The sequence below is a fragment of the Syngnathus floridae genome, chromosome 9 (assembly GCF_059516105.1).
Source record: "Syngnathus floridae isolate MCC-2025c chromosome 9, RoL_Sflo_1.0, whole genome shotgun sequence".
Lineage (NCBI taxonomy): Eukaryota > Metazoa > Chordata > Actinopteri > Syngnathiformes > Syngnathidae > Syngnathus > Syngnathus floridae.
The window spans coordinates 6503477-6520918 of record NC_142421.1 but is presented as its reverse complement, the minus strand read 5'-3'; the positions used below and the strand labels follow the sequence as shown (position 1 = coordinate 6520918).

Below are 17442 nucleotides of genomic sequence, written 5' to 3'. Positions count from 1 at the left end.
TCCCAAAGCAAACAGTAACACAACAACATCAGAGGCTGTGAGAGTCTTTCACATCACCTTCAGCTGCCAAAAAAGCTAACTGGCTGAATTCAAATAAGCATGTCTCAGATTTCTACTTTAAAATAGTCCAACTGGAAGCTTTGAGAACCAAATTGTTTTTGCATCATCCAGCATCAAGTTGGGTTGTAAAGAAAAAAAACAAAGCGGGTCAGGTCGTTGTCAATGTCAAACCAATGGCCAGATGGATGTGTGTGTTCAGTGTGGTGGAGATAGAATTCTAGCAATAAGTCAAGCTGTCGCACCAAGCTGATGACTTTATTAGCCTCCGGGCAACAGGTAAATGCTCTTTGAGAAGATACCGTATCAGAAAGGTATACATTTGTGTATGTGACTAATGGCCGGTCATGGTCAATAACAAATGGTAATCAATTTGGGTGTGTGCTTTAGCTTTCGGGCAAAGGTTGGCAATTACAATATACCTGTTCAGTGTATGAAAGGAACTTTGTGGGCATTCCCAAACACGAAAGCTTAACCTTGAAGACGTGCCTACAGTATGTACATGTTTGAGTAAGATCAGGGGGTTTATCAGCACTTTAATGGTTGTCGATGATAGGTGGAGAGGAACAACTCAGGGGCTGATGATGGCTGCTTGGACACCGAGGCAGATTAGGTCGAAAGAGAGCTGACGCTAATGACATGACTTACTTGCTTAAAACGTCAATCATTATAATAGGTTGGATGTAAAAAAAAAAAAAAAAGTGATTACAAAGCAAGCAAAATATGGATTGTGACAAACTTATCTCTTCTGTTTTTTTTGTCCAGGAAGCTTCCATGCCTAACTGCTTTAATTACAGCTTAAGTCCCACACAAACACAATTTTCCCCATTTCCTGCACCGATTCAAACAAACAAAGGAAAAGAATAGAGGACTGAAAAGGACATTAGGCGGCCATCTCATGTGAACCTGTAGCTTGCAGCACTGCGGAAATAAGGACTTGATTGGAGAGAAGTGACTTGCAATGAGAAAAAGGAGCAAGAAGTGGACGGAAGAAAGGGAGAAAGGGCAAAGCGAAAGCAGCGGGAGGGAGAAGGGAAACATCTGAGTGTTGGAGAGCCAGGAATGTTAATCCTCTTTGTAAGTCTCCAGCAATGATTACATTTTTCTAATATAGGACGTGACGAGAACTTAGAGGGTTATAAATGTGGGAAAAAGGATAACGTAAGTACATGCATGACACCTAATCACAACCTACAATGATTTCAGTTTTAGTTGGTGACATTAAATCCTGCACGACAGTGCATTCGTTCCCCCATGTTGGGTGCTGAACTTTTGTAATCCTGTTAATTCTTCACCCTATTAAAAAAAAAAAAAAAAAAAAAATCGGGCCTACGTGACAAACGAAATACAACAGGACCGCTGCTACTGTGTGAAATGGCCCGAGAAACAGGAGTGGAGGAGTCACAGAGAACCACTTAGCGGCTACGCAACGCTAACCAGGGGTGAGAGGTCGGCGTCCAAACGGTGTGTTCTTAACCCCTGCACTTCCTGGAACACCATGCTCCTCTCAGGAGGAGCGTGAAGGAGACGAAGAGGAGCGCAAATTTTCCATAGGCCGGGACTCCCACAGGCGCTGGACGTTTCGCTGTCTCTTCGTGTTCGACTTGACTGCTCTCAGCACTTTCATTGAGCTGCATCATTACCACACATTGGACGTAGGGAAAGCGAGGGTGGCCTGTGTGTGTGTACATGTGTGTGTGTTAACACGCTGGTGTCAACAGGGACACAGATTGGAGAAGTATTTCCTCGCCTGTCAGAGGTGAGGCGCTCTCACATGAGGGCTCAGACGTCATAAATCCTCAGTGTTTCTTTCCACTTTCTCTTTTTTCTATATTTCTGGCTGTCTCTCTCCGTCTCAGTCCAAACCGTTGCCACGGTGTTGAAAACCATCCCATTCATAATTCCTCATCTACAGTAAATGGCCCTGAGAAAGAAAACCACACACCCAACTCAGAAGGTCTCACTTTGAAACAATTGTACACCAATGCCATACTGATGTCTTATTAAGTCTGTAAAGTGGATCCAAAGATTTCTAACACTGCCATAAGCTGGTTTCCATTCTGTGGTTGTCAATTTAGTTTTCCTATTTGCCACCTTGAAACCCAAAAGAATGCATAATCTTTTTTTAATCTCGGCAGGAATCGTGTGACCAAGACGCCGCCAAAGAAACACTATCTTTGTGTGACTTGAGCATAAAAACACCAAATAGGTGTGTTTTCCAGGAATAATGGAAGCTAGGTGCCAAAAAAAAAAAAAAATGCATCTAGGCAAACGTGTGAACAACAAACTGCAAATACGCTTGGATTCACTTTATCTAAATACTATGATCGGCAACAAATCACTTTTTGGCCTTTCCATTATAGATGGATACCAATCGCAGTGCTACCTAAAACTGAATGTCATCCAGTGTTTTTGATCATTAATTTTTGTTTAATTAATTAATTGGTCTCATTATCACACCACATTTACATGCCTGAAAAAGCTTATCTCTCACCACTCTACTTGAACTAGCGGCCCGGTTACTTTGTTTGAAGGCGACTGCGGACACCCACTGCAGCTTTTTCACACGCTCTCACATGCTTCTCTCTCCCTATATATACATATATAATCCTCCTGCCAGCACTGATCATTAACATTCTCACACTGAAGTACAGTTTCATCACATCAGCCGACCCTTTGAAGCTGATCCATGCCAGCTCTGTTTGCATGCTCGCCGCACAGCTATCGAAAAGATTTAAACAGCCACTAATCTGATGAGAACCGAGAGGTTGCCTGACATCCATCAGCGTCGCGCCTCGCTGCGATCTACTCACCAAAAGATGAGCAAAAGCATCTGGACGGCGCCCTTTGAGATCAAGAGAGTCTCGATGTGTCAAGCAAGTGGCTGATAAGTCCAGAGCTGTCACCTCTGGGTTGGCTCAGTTTTTAGCCTGTGCACGTTCCACACATTCTTTGATGGGTAAGGGATTACCCTTTACACACACTAATTGAACTAATATTAACCTATAACTGCTATAATTAAGTCAGGGCCTTTGTATGGGACATACAGTAGATTACACAGGACTGCCCTCTTCTGGTGTTTTTAAAGCCCGACAATGTTTATGTTTTTATTATACCATCTTGAGTATGGCCGTTGGATGTTGCACAAATATTGGCAAGCTGGGATGCTCGGAGCAGCTACAGCATCACCATCAGCCGTCAGTGCGTGCAATATATGAATCATCGAACTTATGGAATACTGACCTCATCAACTAGTAAAGAGCTACATCAGCAAGAACGTGCAAACTTTCTGACCTTTAATTTCACCTTGAGTCCACCCGGCCCCTACTCCTTCCATTTCCTGCATTGCCAGTGGAAGAAATGAGGGTCACTAGAATTGGCTCATGTGTCCCTTGACACACTTTTTTCATTTCATTCCCTTGACAAACAACCTCCAAAACACCAGTTGTTGCCATGGCGATGCTGTTGAGTAAATAAGAGAAGGAGAATATGTCATAGGGGAAAGTCTATATGGTGATTGGTTGGAAAGAAAAGCCAAGTGTGTGTGTTTGTGTGTGTCTTTTTGCCATTTTATGGACTGCCCCCATGGGAGCCTGGCTGGTCTGGCAGACCATCATGGACAGTGCGAAAGCACACTGACATCTTTATTTTACTTGCCACACACACATTTTTGTAGTACTGGAAAATTCTGTGAATTTTCAACATTGCAAATTTGGGAATTGAAGGGAATTAGTAACTAACCTGCTAAAGCAAAGCTCAATAGGTCTACTCAGAGTTCACCCACTTTGAAGGTCAAAAAGTTCCCACTTCCAAGATGTGACAGGAAACTATGCATACACATTGAGTCTTTCCATTGGCCGGGTCATGGAGAACATAACCTGCAGACCTCCGAAGAAGTGCCTGGCGTCATATCACGCAGTGCAGCTGTAAATCTTACCTTTCTTGATGTATTTCTGTTATAGTTGGCATTCCTGTGTGTGCATGACTGTGAATATCTGTGTGCGTGTCGATGTAACATGGAACAATGCGTTTTTGTCTTGCACAAAGTGTGACCCCACTACTATATGTGCCATGTGTTCTTAAAACTGAAGAAGCGATGAAGTTAAAAAATTATTACTAGCATTACTATTTTTCTGCAAAAGAGACACGCTGTAGCCTTGACACAATCCAGAACTCTGGTGTAGTTTACCCATAAATCAGAAATAAATATGATATTGGATTAGTTCCGTTGCATGGCAGAACAGCACTTCATCATTATCCATGAAAATGCAGCAACACCTTGATCCATTCAGCTCATGCAATTTATACGAGGCATAGCCGTGCCCCACCCGTGCATTTATGTTCTCTTGGGCAGGGTCCAGTTGGCCCTTTATCACATACTTAATAAACCGGGCCCCAACGAGCACATCTGGAGATCTAACAAAGATCTCTGGGCCTGAGGCGAGTCAATAGTGCGGCCCGTGGAGGTCAACACATGCTCCGCCACCTGGACTCCGAAAGACGGGCCAAAAGGCTGCAAGTGGATTAACGAGCGTATAGTGATGTTAGTGATGCCAGGTCGGCAACCAATCAACCATACATTTGTAGTTTAGGTCACTTTATGAGATGCGAGTGTGTGCTAGGATGGATGGATGGATGGATGGATGGATGGATGGATGGATGGATGGATGGATGGATGGATGGATGGATGGATGGATGGATGGATGGATGGATGGATGGATGGATGGATGGATGGATGGATGGATGGATGGATGGATGGATGGATGGATGGATGGATGGATGGATGGAGGGATGGAGGGAGGGACAAAACGTATCTTGAGTGCCGCTAAACAACAAATACCATGACCAAGAAAACAAATTACAGTAAAACGATCAATTCGTGTTTTAAAAATAGCTTAAAATGTTGCTGCACACAAAAAAGGATTTGTATTGATAATTTGACTGTGGAAAAAATGATTCGCCTTAATCCCTCTGGGAAATGTGAACAAACGGAAGGTGGACCAGAAGCCTTGAATAAATTGCATTTGACCTCAGTGTCCACCGCATCCTCCATGATCAACGTTCGCATCAATCTCGGCAACCATCCTTTCAACTACGATGCAGGCGGATGTTCTTTTCCAAATAGCTGAACATCTTCCAGAGTGCTACTTGCTCCAAAAGACGTCAGTATGAAATATGCGCCATTCCCAGGGCACGCACACAAGTTGACTTTTACAGATGCGCTCGCAGCCACATCGCACACAAAGACGGCAGCATTTCCGCTTGCAGACCTGCGCTCACCTGAGAGGCATTAGTAGACTCACAAACATAAATGACATGCTGATCTCAATATCATCTCACATTTTCCCCGCTGTGTGTCCACCTGAAAGACATAAATCAATGACAGCAGGCTCACTGAGCCAGTGCCAAACACGCTCACACAAAAGCGCACTTCTGAGAGAAACAACTTGGCACAGCTGTCAATCATGTTTTGGCAAAGGCCGAGTAGAAAAGTGTAGGAAATTATGGATATTGAATTAGTGGAATAACATTCTTCCGTCACAGTCGCACAAAGCACACATACAACACTGCGGTAGGACCACGTATGTGTGTGTAGGCCTCAGCCGTAATTGTGTTTGATGGCCACTTCCATCCCTTATTTAAATGAATGTGGCGGACTATTAAACGTTCTGTTCGGCCATTTGGCTGACCTGAAGGACCGCTGTGTGTAACGAGAATGCTCACAAGAGTTATTGAAACGTTTCATAGAGCAGATCCAAGATGAAATATTGAATGTTTGAACAGAACCTAAATGGCTCTTTGTTTTCTTGGAGCATGTTCTCTACTTTTTTAGGGTGCCCAATGTTCTTAGGGGACTGGGCATCCCACTGAATACTTGATTTGCATATCTGCCTCACAATTCTTTACATTCTACCTTTTGTTTGCATGTACTTTTCACCCCTTTCTCCAACATACTCCAAAACACGTCAACATGGAGGTCAACCTAAGCTCCTTGAACATTGATTTCCTGAATCCTTATTCCACTGCACATGATGACATGATCCGCCAGTGGCTTTATTCTTAATCCCCTCAAAGATCCATAACAAGGATACCAGGATGGAAATAAAGCAAAGGGGAAGCGATGCCAACAAAACATTAGTCTGTCTCGGCTTTCATTTGATTTAGCTTTTGCTCTTGTGGTCGGTGCGGGCTGAGCTCAGTGTTTCCTTTTTGCCAACTTCTTCCTTGAGTAGATGATTTCATTTTTTGAGTTGTTTCATGGAGATTTTAAGGAAACATGTACGAGGTAATAGATCACTTCCTGTTTTGGTCCGTGTTGACTCATTCATTATCGAGCTTAAGATGCATGATCTCTTTGTTAAGTGAGTGTTTTATGGAGAGCAAAAGGGACAAAAGTATTGGGACACCTGGCCTGTGCCCACATAGGAAGTGAAAATGAACGTGTTTGATCATTGGATCATATATTTACAAAGGCTCCCCGAGGCCTTCCCCAAATTCTTTCTAACAAACATGAGCTCACAAGCGCAGGCAGACACTCATCGAGTCACTGCGAAGTATCTCAATTTCAGGCAGACATCTGTAATGAGCATTGAGTCATTTGCAAGTAATGGATGCAATTATGGGCAGCCAGGGGGAAAAGATGGTGTAAATCAAAACTCCAAGTGATTTCCGAGTAGGGAAACTCCGGCGTGCCATCTCTGGCCACCATATCTTTAATTAATGTAAGTTTAAATGGAAGCACTCAACTGAATGTGCATCGTAAAGACTTGCTGATGTTTCAACTTAGTCGCTCTCATTTTTTATGAACCTCCCCCAGGCTGTTTCTTTGCTGAGTCAGATGTTAGACTGATTAGGCAGAGTCTCTACTGCCACCCTGTGACTCCAAATGCACCCAACAGCTCAAGAGCAATTAATAGCATTTTGGCAAATCTTGGAATCATGAAGTTCATGTGAGTTACTGTGATTTGGATTGTAACTTAAATTCATCTTTGGTATACATATGACTGTATACTTTCAAGAAAATGTTTGGATTGAGTTTATAAAATTTAACACAGACACAACTCAAAAATCAGAAAGAAAAATGTCTGGTGTATTTATCATTTTAAGTATATAGGAAAATAAGTATTAAAACAATCAAGGGTAAAGCAGCAAACTAATTAAGATAGCTAAACTCTAACAACTAAAATAATACTCAATAATAAAAATCATAGGTACAATGTATGTATGTTACTTAAATAACCTGTACAACCTCAAAAATCACATGAAAAATTCACAGACCTACATTTGCCGGTCACAAGATTAGTTATGACTAACGACATCCAAAAGTAGAACACTGTATAAAAAAAAAAAAAAAACAGTAATGTTGCTAAAACCGTCTCAGGGAGGCTTTTTTTTTTCTTTCTTTTTTTTTTTTTAAATAGCTCTTAGGTTGATTGTGAAATGCAATGTGGAAATCCCACATCTAGGTGGCAGTATACAGCAGCAGATGGATAAAGTCAAATACTAAAGTTTAGTTTTCATCACAGTGGTTTAGTAACTAAACCACTGTGATGGAAAAAAAATACATCACTGTGCCTCCTACGTAAATATATAAATAAAGATAGGGCCAAATAAGAAATTAAACAGTGTTACTTTGAAATAATTATATTCAATCTATGGTGTGAAATATGGTCATTGAATTAATTTATGGTCATTCCAGCACTCTCCAAAATGCCAACAGACAGACTGTCATGCATATTCAGGTTGTGCAGGTGTTGTTGTTATCGTCATATAAATGCAGCTGCACACATGAGGTGACAGGTACGGTGTTTAGGTCGTGTGATTGACAGACACTTGCCTGCCTCATCAGCGTGAGTCATGTTTGCACGGTGCTGTGCTTTGAGGTCAGCGGACGTCAGTTTCACGTCACCATGTGACAAAACAAACAACAATCACGCATAACAACAATCTAAAAGACACCCTGGTCAAAATGTTGATATGAGTCATGCAAATATCTTTTGATTTTAAAACTGCCGTACAAGGGTGGTGTTAAAAAGCATTTGATATGTTTTGGCTGTGCTGGAAATAATGCAACCAAAGATGAGTTTCTTCATTGGGCTGGCTTGTCGAGTGTCCAACGTGATGACAAATGTGCCTTAACCTTGTACTGTGTTAGACTGTCAGTGAGCCAAGTGTGAGAGCTGCTGATGTCAATGAAATCAAACCTACTTCTTTGAATCACTCTCTGCCGATAAACACATTATTAAAGAGAGCTTGAGTCTATTTTTGTAGCATATTACTTTACAGTCATTTAGCAGCACCTCTGAGTATGCGTGTGTTGGGGGAACGGGTGGGGGGGTGTAAATTATCCACTCGACTTATGTTAAATACATTTGGGGTTATTATTCTTGAAGCCAAGGCTTGCTATTTTGATCCCATCATATGGATATAAAAATGAATACATTTTGAAATAACCTCCCATACATAAACACGCTTCTTATGGTATCTAAATATGAACAGGCCCTCGGCGATGTAGTTAGCGTATGGCCACGAGTAAAAATCTGGTGCATCACTTTATTCTCTGCTGCCTTTACCCTTGACGTGTGCGCCTTTGCTTTTACGCCCCGTTTCATGTGTAATGGAGCCACTGGTGTTGTTTTTTTCATGTGCAATGAGAATAGATTTTGTTTTTTACACTACCTTTGAGGGGTGGCTTTTGTATGTATCACTGAGCATTCTGATGTATTCATTATTCAGTGTATCCTCAAAACACCTTTTCATCTTATACGTCGACTGTGATAAATACAATAGAATGGTTGCACACACACTCGTCATCCTAATAGGAGAAGACTAAAGAAAATATATTGTTGGATGATTTTGCCTCACAAGGACAGCAAAGACACCGATCGCTATTACAGGCATACTAAAACAAAGTAGAATCTATCTTCTTGTGGTTTCTTAAGTGTCTACATCAAATATACATGCGGTGCAGTGTTCACATGCTTGTACGACACTCCTTTGTGGTTTCAAACAAATAATATAGCCATGCCATGCGCAATTGCTCTTTTACTCCAGTCGAGCAAGCTTCTACTGTGGTTCTCTCACGCATCTCATCGTTTGGGCTTGTAAATGCTCCAAAGCCCATGCTGGACAAACACGGACCTTGTGCTTTCACGTGGAATAGCAAGATTACCATCTTTCTTTCTCTCTCCGGGTCCAAACACACCTCTAATCACACAATAGGCCAAAAAAAACTGACAATCGCTTAAAATAAAATCCAAAAGCCTTTGTCACGAAGCTTACTTGAGGCAGAGTTGGCCACAGGCAACAGTGCATGTTATGTTTGGAGGACTGACTTCAACAAGGAGAAAAATGAAGAGAGCACACAGACACACACACTTCCTGCCCGCTTTCTTTAGACCGGTGCTGGCACTAAACGTCCTCGGGCGTGCCTGAGCTGGTGGTTTGATAAATTGGCCCTTTCATCTCGTCGGTGTGCATTGTGTCAGTGGGTCCGGGGTATTAGCTTCCTCGTGTGTCGGTGATCATGTGTGCTAGTGTGTGCCTGAGTGCATTGTCTGAGCCGCAAAGCGCCGGCGAAGGCCACCGTCAAAAGCCACCGTCAAAAGCCTCTGAAAGCTTGTAATGAGTGCCCATTTTCCCACAAATGAGCACACATGCAGAGACTTGGCAGGTGAAGTAGATTTTAGGCTACTCAAACAGGAAATATATGTATATAGTGGATAAAACAGACAGCATAAAGTCATTTTTGCCATCTACATTCAGTCTAGGGGTGGCTATTGTTAGCCAGTCTTGGATTTCTTTTTTTTATATGGCGGAGTAATCTTCTTTCTTTGCTCTGCTTCATTTGCAGCAGTTAGGATTTGCTCCATTGGTCAAATAAAACCACTATTGTCTCCTCATGGACTGTTAATCATGATGAAGATTCATAAAGGTTCTGGGTCATAAAGTTTTGTGCTGATGATTTCTGCTCATCTAGTCTAATTTTAGAGAGTAAGAATCTTCACAACTTACAAAAACGAACATTAAGATGTGTGTGGGGGTGGGGGTGAGGGTGGTGGTGGGGAGGGGCAGTTCAAAATGCAGATGTCAGTAGGTGAGGCAGGGCAAGAGTACTATTTCTGGTTCAACCAAATCCTAAATGGGGAAATAATTTTTAAGTCAAGCTTTAGATTTGAACAAAGGCAACAATTGCTTTCTACAGATAATTTCCAAGTAACAAAACTACATAATTTACTGATATACAACATTGGAAACATTGGGTGGGCAAATATTTTGCAGTGAGGTCAATCATTCTGACCTTAAATATAGTCGTGACATACTTTCACCTATGGTCACAGTGCGTAAATTTAATTGACGTTTGGGCGCATACCAAACTACTCTGAGTCACTCAGTCCACTGTTGTGATCATTTTACATAATCCATCTAATATCAATGTGGGTGCACTAACCCACTCGTTGGCCCGACGCTCCCACTCACTGTGGCATCTTCTGCATCCAAAAAGTGAACGCATGCTCAAGCGCGAGCGCGCACCGTGCACGCGATTCGAGGGCTCTCAGTCTTTTCATTCATCCCGGTGAAGGCTGCGCACATCATCATCATCGTCTCTATTCTCCTCTTCATTTCACCCCTCTCTCTCTAGTGCTGGGATATTTTCCCAGCCAGGGTCCACTCCACCCCCCACCCCCCTTTACAGTCGAGGGTGCGCGTGTTCGAGCGGAGGATCATGTCCAAGGCGCTGCGCTTCTTGCCTCCGCGGCACACAGCAGAAATCAGAGCCGCTAGAGGACACGCTTCACTATAGCGCGCAACAAGAGAGGACTTCAGAGCGTGCGTATTTATTCCACGCAGGAAGAGGACTGCCAAGGAACAATAAAAGTGATTTTGCTGCAGTTTAATCCGGGTTGACGGATTTGTACGGTGCAGGTGCAGCGGTGAAGACACTCGGCTGGCGGATGGTTGTCGAAATTGAAGAGAGGGGTCCTCTCTGCAAGGTGAGATCTCAACTTATTCATATAGTGGCATAAATGGCCGGTTAATAATGCTTAAGTTTGGATGTGTCAATTCACGGGGTAATTGTATGCAACAAAGTTGGACACAAAAGTAACAGCTGGGACTGCACTGGCCATGTGGGTGTGCACGACTAACAGGTAAATGAGCATGTGTAAAATGTGTACGAAGCACATGATGCGTATTTATGGTTATTTATGTGCTATGAATGACAGTTAAATAATTCTTAACATTTTGTCTCCTCTCGCATTGGATGAACGGGTTACACTGGAATAAAAAGGAAATGTAGTCATGGAAGGAGTCTTGAGTTTAAATAAGTGCAACATAAAGTTTAAGGACACTGATATTTTGAGTGTTTGCAATTAGAATAAAAAATGGAGTGCTTAGTTTAATGTTTGCAACTTCAACTTCTATTTCTGTGTGTTTATCTACGCAACTGACGGGTAGATGAGTACAGATATTGATTTTAGATTTTTTACTTTTTCTGCCATTTCAAAACACTAATAACTCATCCAATGATCTCTTGCAGGGGTATTTTTTTTAAAAGCACGATTATTTCTTTTTTTTTTACAAAGATGAAAGATAAATGAGGGAACGAGTTGAGCACATTTCAGACACTGAATATTTGCATGAATGAGAGATGAATGACAATGTTCGTGATTGTCCTATGTCAAAAAAATAATAGATGAGGCATCACCAACCTTTTGGGAACTGAGACCTACTTCACTACTAATTATTGCAAAGAACTCTTAGTTTGACTCTCTCCTGAAAAAACCAATTCATCCAAATTATCTTTATTATATGATCAATTAATTATACAATAATCCCTGTATTATTTTTTATTATTTATATTTTACCATATTTTAAATCTTAATGCATATAATATCAAGATATATGCATGAGAGGTGCAGGTATTATCTTTTTCCACTAGTGGTCGCCATTTACACATTGTACACTAATATTTGTGATGTTGAATGTGTGTGTATGCATTGAAAAAGGCAAGCTTGGCTTGTTGTGATGTGGAATGAGGATACGTATATAGTTGACTGGCTTTTTTTCTCATGTCATTTCACAGGGGATATTGCGTTTCAATGCATGCAACATGAAGCTTATGGCACTTTCTGACACTGTGGGAATATTTGCCCGAATGACAGATGAATGAAGCAAAGCTTTCATGACTTTTTGGTTCGTTGTAACATTTTAAACGACGGGCAAAAGCACCAGTGCCTTAAATAAGATCTTTTTTATTGGAGTTCTTGCAGTGCTCCGTGCGTGCAACATAAAATTTAAGATGCAAGTGATGCACATTTCAGACACTTTGCATGAAACATGAGAGAGGACGCTAAGATGGGAATATTGACTTTGGGTGTTTGAATGTGGGATTGCCTTAAATGAATCTTTCAAGAAAACCTTGCAGAATTTTTTTGCCGAAGTTTAAAGCACATTTCGGATTTGTGAATCTGGATCAGAATTGTGCTGCAGTTTGAATCTTTTTAGTCATTCATTTTAAATCATAGACAGGAAACAGTAGATTGAAATGGTGGCCAACCTCATTGGTTGACCATGCCTAAGACAATTGCAAAGCAATGGAGGTAATTCATTGTTATCATTATGGCACTGCTTTGTCAGCCCAATGCACTCATCTGCATTGAAGCTGTCGTGTTTGTTGATTGAAACCGTCATTTCAACTTCATGCTGTGGTAAAAACGAAATGAAGGTATTAAAGAGTCATTTAATTGGTTAATGGTAATGAAGCGGATAATATGCCGAGCCGCTGCATTTGTCTCAACCACCAAACTGAGGGGGAGTGTTAACTCACAGAGGATGAGGTGCATGCCAGATTTGTTGTTTTGCTATTTCTGCGCGGTCTCACTAAAACTGCTGCAGTCGCAAGAACTCGTCACTTTGGGACAAGCGTCCAGTTGAGTGCGCGCCTGTGGAAATGTGATACCACTTTATGGCCTTTTCACTGCTCTTGTCTGTTCATCACAAGGGCTACCCTTGCACACATGAGGCCGTAAATAAAAATCACTCATTCAGATACATTGTACTGAATGAGTACAACCCCCTCCCTCCAACCGTCGTTTGTTTTCTATCTTCACAAGCAGCCATCGGTTCAATCCTCAGAAAAGGACATTCATTCCCCTTAGTGCACTCAATCCTCTGAGTTAAAGCAGGTCTATTTTTCAGAATGTAACCAAGGAGTCACGCTGTTATTTGTACATCTGCTTATTGATCCCACCTTGTCAGTTATCGGCGTTCGTGAGCGATTACACCTGAATTGTATTCAGGTTATTGTGTCACAGTGTCTAACTCGTCTTACTCATAAAGACGTCCCCAACGTCTTGAACCAGCACCTAAATACTTTGCTTTCAAACACAGACACCCAATGGGGCCCACTTACCGATGTCCTGCATGGACCCCAGTGGGTCCGACATACTTCCACAATGCAGACTGTGCGCCTAACTGTTTTTATGACCTCACTTTCCAGGACTGTAATTTGCACTAGAATTCTTCACCGGTGAACAAGTGGTTACTACATCTGCGCCACAGTTCTGTGCATTCCCAGAGTCCCTTTCCACTTTCTCAAAGATACAATCTTTTTGTCTTACATGGTTCATGATGCTGTTCTTGCTCACTTTGCTCTCCCTTTTTCCTCTGTCTGTCCCCTCTCAAACCTGACTGCATTTCCAATGAACGTACTATACGCCAATACAAACAGAAACCGAGGCAGGAGTCAACAATCCGGTTGCAGAGGAAAACTGTTTCGGCACGATAAGGCATACATATTCAATATTGTGCAATACTAAGCAGATAAATCAATCAATAAATAAATACAAAAATAAATAAATGAGTGCATGAATGAATGATTGAATGAATGAATGAATCTACTGAACTCATTTGAACTCTGTCTCTCAGCAAACAACAGCACCTGAAGCATGTCAACAGTCTTTCTGGGTTGAGCCTCACTGTATGATCTCAAAGGCCAATTATCAGTACAGAAGACTGACACATGATGGCTGCACAATGTTACGCGTACCTATGTTTTCCACCATCTACTCTGTTCTTGCTGTTTCTCTATATTAGTACTGTTTATTTGAATTAAACATAAAATGTATATTACAGATAGATATTTATACCCCAAAAAATGAACTAAATAGGATGTCATATGATGTCTTGCAAAGTACAGTCAATGCATACATTTCAGAATTAATGTGTACTTACTTGTCATGATTCGGACTTCTGAGGAGGGATTGAATGCTGATTCTTTTTGGCAGCACATTCCTGTAGTCCTAAAAAGAAAACAAAACATTATAAAGATTTTATTTTTTGTTCTTTTTGTCCTTTTCCTGCTACAAATTAGATGAATCAGACTGAGTTATATTTTGCACTTTAGCAATCAGAGGTGTAGAACGCAATAGGACGAGCGGTATGGGGCAAATATAAAATGAATCACTGCAGTTTATTAGCACGTGCATAATGCAGAAGAGCTCCGAGCCACTCACAAGTAGCCCGTTTCGCTGTGCCACTGTCTGTCTCTCACGAGGTGGTGAAGTGCAAGTGAGGGAGAATCTGATTAACCAACTGGCATAATTTACTCAACCCTGAAGGGACTAGCGGGGAAGCCGTGCTCTTGAAAAGTGCTAGCTTTACTTATGTGAACTCAAATAAAAACATTCAAATGAAACGCCTGAAAAGAAAAACACAGTCTGAGGGCGAACACAAATATTTGTAGATTTGGTGATGAATTGGTCATTCTGTCGATTGTGAAATCAGAGGTTAATTGCCATTTTTCCTCCTCAATGACCTGTACTGTAATAATCACCACATCTCGATTAATTTGCGAGTTGTCCACGTGGAAAAATAAACACCAATACTTGTTTCTCTTCCTTCGCGAGAAAAAAAAAAAAATAAAATAACCAATTTAAAACACAACATGAGTGTCATAATTGAGCTTCTGGGAAAAAATGGAAAAAAAAATCATATTTTAATCCTGGCATTAATTTGATTGTATATTTTAGAATGTGATGATGTGTGTAGTAGGTGTGTGTGTGTGTTTGAATCTTTGCAAATCATACCGCTCCATAGCAACGGGCAGCAGATCTCACACACACAGGCACCGTATGCTGTGACCTTTCTGCTGACTGTGTGCATGCCAGCTTTTGCACGAATGTATCCGGATCAGCGCTTATATGTGTGTGTATGTCACGTGTGTGCAGATCAGCGTGTGGCCCGTTTGACCTTTCTCAGTTTACATTCATTAATAGCGACATAATAAGCAATACGGAGCTGCTCGCTGTGGTTGTGTACACGCTGGCGATATATTGCGAGCGACAAGTCCACCTTGCCATGCGTCACTCTCTCAAACAAAGTAGAAATCATCATAATTGTGTTGCGCTGGTAATGATTAGTTTACTCAAATGTTAGCGTATCACGTTTCATGTATCGCTCAGCGGGAACGTCTTTAATATATATCTCGATGCGCTTGTCATGTTATGTTAATATCAGCGTCGGGTTAATAACTACTTGCATATTTCATATCCGGGGCCGAATAGACAGAGCTCTTTAGAAATCAATTTTCTTTCCCCGCATCACCGTGCTCGGAAACTGGCCGTCTGCCAGGTGGGCAGGAAGAGTGAGGATGCATTAGAGAACGAGGCATCCAAATATCAAAATAGATGATCAAATTTGCTCCAGCCACATGTGCTACTTGAAAATGTCACAGATGACCGTGACACAAGCGAAAGGAGATGACACGGTGACATTCTGGTCACAGCTCACAGCGTGAGGGAGCGGCACCGAGAAGACGTCGGGAAATGCTCTCAAATACAAAAATGAAGTGCCAGTCAGGTGCAAGATGTAATTTGTGATGAACAGGATAGACTTGAGCACAATTGTTCTTATATAGTGGGAATAGAGGTTGTCAAAGAATGGCAAAAAATTCGAATTTGAGTTTTTCTGGCTATAAGGTGCATTTCTGCACATTAAGAGAAACAAACTGGACAGTATGAAACTACTAGTTCCACAAGTTAAAATATTTTTGTTTATTTTCAAACGGCTACTCTCTCAATATTTCACCAGTAAAACCTTGCAGTCTTCTGCAATCCACATTTATCAGTGAGAGCCTTCAGTCGTTATGGTAACAAAAAACACTGTGTTCACAAATGAAGCAAATCATTTCAACACAACACATGTCTCATACTAGGTGTGACGCCCCAAGCCATTATATTTCCATGGCCACATGCTCAATCTTCCTTGGAAAAAACATCAACAAAAAAATATCAAAACAGTCTGTTCAGAATCTAGCAAAGGAACCAAGCCAAGAATTACAAGCATCAAAAACACATGTACAGATTTGCATTCAGTTAAGGCAACATTACTGCATGTCTTGAAGAGTAGACATCACATACACACAGTTGGCTATTTATAGATGCTAGGTGCTGCAAGGTCATGCCCTATTTAATGTATTCCGCTGTGGTAATGTATGATGCTCTGATCTAAGCGTGTCCTTATGAAACTCATACTTATCAATAGCACGTTGCCCTCTGACTCTGTCAGGTCACATTTTGCATAAACAGCAGAGTGAGATAGTGTGCTTGCAAAAAGAATATTACGAATGGGGAATAGAAAGATGGAAAATTCAATGTCCATAATACCTATTATAGCTAATATTGATCATTATTGAGAATATGAAAAAAAATATTTGTGCTGTGATACATCGATTCAGGCTTGCACTTGGCATTTGGTAATGAGACTTGATTCCACATGTTTTAGTGATTGTTCCGCACTTTGAAAACTCCTGCAGGTACATCAACTAATTTACAATGACATAATTGGAACTCTGTGATTGACAGTTGATCCTACAAGGACCTCCGTGGGTGTGTCTCAGGACCACAGCGTTTCATTATTTGTCAGCCATCTGGCGACAGATTCTATTTATATATGCTTACAACAGTGCTGCTTTAAAGCTCAAGCACTGCTTTTGTAGGAAGTGGGAGGCCGTCAAATAAATTACACCACGTTGGCTTTGTGTCCCCTCACAAAGAGCCTGTTTCAGTTTGCTAATTGGGTGATGCAATAATTGAGGCTTGAGGGGTTTGCAAGAGACGTATTACAAAATTTTCCCGACTTCAATTTTATCCAATATTTATTCATTTTTTAACCAAGCCGGTCGGTGCTTGAGCTATTATGTGCCTCAAATGAAACCTTTATTTTTCAATAACTTTTAAAAGACTGCTCACGAGTGACTCTTTGTGGAGGTTTGGTGGGGGATTATATTCATGAAAATATTGAATGATGACTTCACTGGCTACCTATCAAAACAAATATGTGTTGGTATTACACAGCGACTCTAAGAAAACCTCGACGGTTGCA

At 41.3% G+C, this 17442-nt stretch overlaps 2 protein-coding genes across 4 annotated transcripts in view; one reads left to right on the top strand and one right to left on the bottom strand.

The window, feature by feature from the left end:
- LOC148393162 (golgin subfamily A member 7B-like) overlaps positions 1 to 17442 on the bottom strand; it is a 129302-nt gene that overhangs the window by 44818 nt on the left and 67042 nt on the right. For all 3 annotated transcript variants that reach the window (XM_088384559.1, XM_088384556.1, XM_088384558.1), the window contains exon 4: positions 14293 to 14360. Coding sequence is in view for 2 of the 3 variants with exons in the window: in XM_088384556.1 (XP_088240682.1) it covers positions 14293 to 14350 (58 nt within the window). In the remaining variant the exon portion in view is untranslated. The remainder of the gene's footprint in view (positions 1 to 14292; positions 14361 to 17442) is intronic.
- Positions 10578 to 17442, top strand: part of LOC148393165 (zinc finger matrin-type protein 4) — a 38869-nt gene continuing 32004 nt past the window's right edge. Inside the window, exon 1 of the mRNA XM_088384555.1 lies at positions 10578 to 11051. Within this exon, the coding sequence (XP_088240681.1) occupies positions 11013 to 11051 (39 nt within the window). The 5' untranslated portion in view covers positions 10578 to 11012. The remainder of the gene's footprint in view (positions 11052 to 17442) is intronic.